The 6,000-nt window shown below is 36.2% G+C and overlaps 1 protein-coding gene across 5 annotated transcripts in view; it reads left to right on the plus strand.

Moving 5' to 3' along the window:
* CLASP2 (cytoplasmic linker associated protein 2) overlaps positions 1-6,000 on the plus strand; it is a 340,309-nt gene that overhangs the window by 302,577 nt on the left and 31,732 nt on the right. For 3 of the 5 annotated variants that reach the window (XM_081933452.1, XM_081933454.1, XM_081933453.1), the window contains 3 exons: positions 2,624-2,787; positions 3,438-3,516; positions 3,644-3,694. In XM_081933452.1, the coding sequence (XP_081789578.1) occupies positions 2,624-2,787; positions 3,438-3,516; positions 3,644-3,694 (294 nt within the window). The remainder of the gene's footprint in view (positions 1-2,623; positions 2,788-3,437; positions 3,517-3,643; positions 3,695-6,000) is intronic. The other 2 variants (XM_081933455.1, XM_081933456.1) reach the window with 1 other exon arrangement.

A 6,000-nucleotide genomic window follows, 5' to 3' on the forward strand; every position in this document is an offset into this window, starting at 1 on the left:
TATCAGTTTGGCCGAACCGGTAGGAACCCACCTCTGCTACATATGTTGGGTCCCTTGGGCCCCCTTAGGTTCCCAATTCATGTGTTAGTGGAATGTTTTTCTAAAAAACTAGGCTTTCTTATTCTCTACTACAGTAAGCCTCAATTTAATAATTCATTTAGCACAGTTCAAATTTACACAATCTAACCTACAAGAGCAAAAAGGTTGTCCTTAAACCAGATAGCCAAATAATACATGTAATCTGAGTCTGCTTCCTTGCATTCATTTTGTTTTGGAAGATCTAGAACAGTGATGGCTAACCTTTTTGGGATCTCATGCCAAAAGCGGGGGAGAGCAGGGGGGTCATGCGCACCCATAATGCTATGCGGTGATCCCCTCGCATGAATGTGCATCCCCTCCCCACTTTTGGCGCACAATGGACCATTTTTCGCCCTCCCCAGGGTCAAGAGGCTTTTTAGGAGCCTGGGAGCGGAAAAACATCCTTTCCCCCAGAGGCCCTATGGAGGGTGAAAAACAGCCCTACGTGCAACCTAAAAGTTCAGGAACGGCGGCTTCCAGTTTGCCCATAGGGCCGTTCTTTGCTCTCCGGAGGCTTCAGGGAAGTCTCCTGAAGCCTCTGGAGAGCGAAAAACAGCCTTACAGGCAACCCGGAAGTCACTTCCAGTTTGCCCTTAAGACCATTTTTCACTCTCCGGAGCTTCAAGAGGCTTCCCTGAAGGCTCCAAAGCTCAAAAAACGGCCCAATGCGCAAATCGGAAGTCGGTTCCCAAACTTCCTGTTTGCACGTTGACTGGAAATGGCTGAAAAAGAAGGCTGAAGTCAGCATGCATGCGCTGGAGCTGACAGGGAAACACCTTGCATGCCCTAACAAATGGTTCCGTGTGTCACCTGTGGTACGTGTGCCATAGGTTCGCCATCACGGACCTAGGATGTGTTTTTTGCTATCACATGTCTTCTGTTTACTTTCTGTAAAAAGATGAGAGGGTTAAAAAAAACCTTACTCTAAGAGGCTTTCAGCTTCAGTGATTACATTGGAATTGTGCTAAACCAAGGTTTAGTAAATTGAGGTTTACTGTGGTAGACAATTGGAAAACTTAGCCTTTTTAATATCGTTTCCTCCATAGTCCATTAAATTATAGTTTTCTGTACTACTTTATCTGGATATATTTAACTAGAGCTTTAAGCTAATTCTACAGTAAAGCTTGGAATGAGTTATGATCGAGTTCCAGCTCTAGATGGACAACTCACCCAAAGCTGGAGTCTTACCAAAATCGTGCCTGCACTACCCCCATTTTGCCTGCACTACGTAACAGCAGAGTCTGTAGTTTTGCTGCTTTAAAGAGCAAATATAGACCCAAGATAAATGTGGATTTACAACTGAAAATCACTGTCTTATTATGAATCCTACATTTTAGAAATTGGGCAAAAGTACACTTCTTGTTAGTAGCTAGTTTCAACACAAATTTATAATACTCACTTTTTTTCTACCTCATAATTTTTGTTTATTGATTGATTGATTTTTTGCAGTAGGAATCAAAGTATTTTTATGCCTTGCAGAAGACTTTTATTCTTATTTGAAAGTTTGATTACTAATTCAGTACAAAGTGTAGCTAAATATTTATATTGAAAAAGATTTTAAAAATCCCTATTGCAACTATACATTATTTAATCAACTTGCTTTCTGATTCAAGTATACTATTTTGGATCATCTTTATGATTTTATATAACTATTGTTTGGATACAAAAACTTCTAGAAACTATGAAGATCAAGTATCTTATTTTAAATTTCTTCACAGTCTCCAGATTCTGTTCAATTACAGATTGTTCTATTTCCATAATTATTGACATTTTTGTAAAGTTAAATTGTTAGGCATGCAGAGATACTTTGAAATACATTAATTTCATTCTTCCCTGCTTCAAATATTATAGTGTACTATATTGATGATAGTCATAAATCTGTTTCATTAAAGATTTGTTGTGGTATCCTAGCTTTTTAAAATCTATATCCAGCATGTTTTCTATGCATGCAAGACTTAGTAGTAAAAATTATTTTTCAAATGGGAAAACAAGATTTTTTTATGGTTGTTCAGACTTTATTAAATACATTTGAATTAATATATAAAGAGATTAATAGCAGAAAAAATAGCATGTTTGTATGAAAAAGAGATGAATATTGTGACTGAGCAATATGAGAGAATATAAGATCTATTGAAGTAGATAATACATCACTAAAGCTGGGAAGATTTAGAGTGTTTCACATCAGTTGTAATGAAAAGATCTAGTATACTAAAATAAATCACAGATCAAGTTCCCAAATTCAATGAAATAGAAAACACCAAAGTAAAACACCAAAGGAGAGAAGAAGAGAATTGCGCCAGTCATCACAGCATTTCTTTGCTCGGTGGTATTGCATGAAGTACTAATTCGCAGAAATACAAATATATTTCTGAATCACAGATTCTGACAAGAAACAGGAGAGAATGTTTTCCCACTTGGCTGTGTATTATTGCCTCTTTCTGCTTCTATATGGTACATTATTTTGTGAGTTCAACACAGGCAAGCATCAACTACTTTTCTTCCCTGCTTTTTCCCCTTTTGTCCTCCCTTTTTTCCCCTACTTCAGGTGTTCAGCATGTTTTTGGAAACCTTAGTAGATTTTATTCAAGTTCATAAAGAAGATCTACAGGATTGGCTTTTTGTGTTGTTGACCCAGCTCCTGAAAAAAATGGGTGCTGACTTGTTGGGTTCTGTGCAAGCAAAAGTTCAGAAGGCTTTAGATGTGACAAGGTAATAAATTAATGTCAGCATTAAAAATACACGTTTTAAACGTTCTACATCTGTAGTTCAGTTTTGCACCCTTTAGAATACAATAAAATAATCATAGCTATGTATGTCATCATTTTAGAGTATAGAAAAAATAATATGTCTACTTTCATAATATTGTCTTTCTGGTGATGTTTATATACAATATACCTTTACAATGAATGAACCTAAATGTTTAGCCCAGTTTTAATTTTTTCAGTGTTTAAAGGTAAAGGTTCCCTTCGCACATATGTGCTAGTCGTTCCCGACTTTAGGGAGCAGTGCTCATCTTTGTTTCAAAGTTGAAGAGCCAGCACTGTCTGAAGACATCTCCATGGTCATGTGGCCGGCATGACTAAATGCCAAAGGCACACGTAACACTGTTACCTCCCATTAAAGGTGGTCCCGGTTTTTCTACTTTCATTTTTATGTGCTTTCGAACTGCTAGGTTGGCAGAAGCTGGGACAAGTAATGGGAGCTCACCCCATGACGCGGCACTAGGAACTTCAGTATTTAGAAACCCATAATTTTTATATTATCTCTCACTGCTTACCTAGATAAAGTACATGTATTTCCCGTTTTATGTCTAGTTTCTGAGCATACTTTAAGTAAAATTTAATTCTATTATTTCTTAGGGAATCATTTCCAAATGATCTTCAGTTCAGTATTTTAATGCGGTTTACTGTTGATCAGACCCAAACACCAAGCCTGAAGGTAAAAACCTATAAAGCTTTACAATTATATGTGACATTCCATTTAATAATACTTTTGTCTTGTATTATACATTCTGTGTTGTTGGTTTTCAATTAGTGGGTTTGTTTGTTTTTTTATAAAATTTCAGACAGTCAAGCCAGCACTGCAGGACCAGCTTCGTTCTTTTTGGAGCTCCAAGGTTTTTTTTCTGAATTATTGCTTTTTTTAACCTATTGTGTAAAATTTACATTAAAATATTTCTATGCATCCATATACTGCTACTAACCTTTGCAAGGAATTTTGAGCATGCTCTTGATAATCAAGTGTGGTTGGTTCTTGTGGTTCTTGATGCTCTTGTGGTTGTCCTGAAACATTTGACAATGAATCCTATGAAAATTCTATAAAGTCCAACACAGTTTTAAAAAATGGTATGGCTGTCTAACACCAAGCTGGTTATGCAAGCTTCCTCTGTCAAGTCTCTTCTAATTTTATGTTCGTAATTTCCCAATCTCCATTTAAAAGACTGAATAGTATAACAGTAGAATTTCTTGCTGAGTTTCCTGTGATTGTAAAATGTTTTTGAATCTTCAAAATTTGAGACATTTGCCTTTAAGCTTTTATTATGAATATTGGATGTTATTAATGACACATATTCAAACACAGTTGTTGCTGAAAATATGTAAAAGTTGAAATATTCTCCAGCAGATGACCAGTTGGAGAAACTTCAGGCTTGGGTATATATATTGTATATGTATAGTGACATGTTTTGGGAAAATAACAGGCATATATATAACCACTTTTTTCTGTCTGGCACAAAGCTGGTATCAAAGTTACAAACAAAAATATCATATTTGATAAAATGCATTTTTTATTATAAATGCTATAGAGAAATTCATGTTAACTGTTTTGTAACAGTGAATCTTTAGATTTTTCTGTAGATGTAAACATAAAGGAATAAAAAATTTAAAACTGGGGGGAGCTACATTGGGGGATCCATGTGTGTTGGATTTGTCCTGATTAAAAAATCCTTTTCACTGTGAGTTATATTTATGTGAATCACTGAAATTTTAGGTTGCTAATTGTAGATATGAGGATATATGTGTTTGCATTTGCACACAAATTTCCAAATATATGAAACTCTGATACATTGCTATAACATTAACCAGAAATATTTCTAAATATGGAAAATGATACTACTACTTAATTTTACAAAGTGAAAGCAGAAAAATATTCTGTAACTCTTATTTCTAAATAAAATAAAATTTTATTATATTCTGAAAGTAAGCAAACTTTAGTAATGTTTTCTAATTTTTCACAATGCTCATGTTAGAAATGGGCTCCACGGACTGCAAAATAGAGAGAGCAACAAAAATAGTGTAGATGGCAACAAAAATAGCGTCAACAGCAAGTATTAAGAATCTATTCAATATAAAAAGCTACATTAAAAACTAAAATTCCCTCAGGAATTTTTTATTAATAAACTATAAAAGTGTTGTGCGTATATGTGATAGATAATGCTGATGCCACTCTTGGCAGACATGTTAGTTTTCTTTTGAGTTAGCACTGTTTAATGGCATATAGTTTTTCCTATGGCACTTTTTATTGTTTTTGGCAACTGTCAGGAAGATATTTTCTTTTTGTGTAGTGTTCTCAGTCGTTAGATACCAGGTAGCCTCTAAATTGTATAAATAAATAAATAGGCAATAATACCCAATCCATCTTCCTTTAAGTTCTCTCAACAGAGAGATAGGACTATTACATTATGTCATACTTTTATGCACTGTTTCGCATAACTATCTTTATCTCATGAGACTTAAATTGGATGAAACTGATCACATAGGATATAGTGATTGCTTAACTGAAGAATCTACATACACATAGTCCTTGACTACAAGAGTAATGGAGCCTTCTCATTAAGGTTGCATATGTGATACTTAAGTGAAATCATCTTAGGGGAGGTCCAGAAGCCTAGCACACACTAAAACTGCCTGCTTCCCAATACTTCCTTTCTCCCCCTTTCCCTGATACCCCATGCTCCACCTCCCATCCCTCAAGATCCCCACATCTCTTGGACCTGCTTTCTCCTCACAGGGTCTGCATAAGCATCCCCCCCCCCAACTTTCTGCAGATCTTAGGCTTGCTTCCCAGCCACCTCCTCCCTCATTATCCATCATAGACCTTTTTAAGATATCCAGAACTCCAGACTTGTAGAATTGTGGCTACTTCAAAATGTCAGCTGTTTTCTGTTTGCAGTCAAATGGCCAAGGGAAAAGTGGTCTTAACAAGATCTGTGCAGTTTTGCACAAAATTTCAGAGCTTCTTGCAGTGCTAAGCAGACTGCATTAGGGAAGCAGAGCAGACAGCAGCTGTGTCGCAGAAGCACCTGCCATTCCTTGCAGCTGCTTCTAACCACACAACCAGGGACACTGAGGGATGGAGTGGCTTGCGAAAGATGTGAGCACCAGAGCTTTAGAGATCTTCAAACTATTAAGTGCATGATGGGGA

Source organism: Natrix helvetica (assembly GCF_964273705.1).
Source record: "Natrix helvetica genome assembly, chromosome: Z".
Classification (NCBI taxonomy): domain Eukaryota; kingdom Metazoa; phylum Chordata; class Lepidosauria; order Squamata; family Natricidae; genus Natrix; species Natrix helvetica.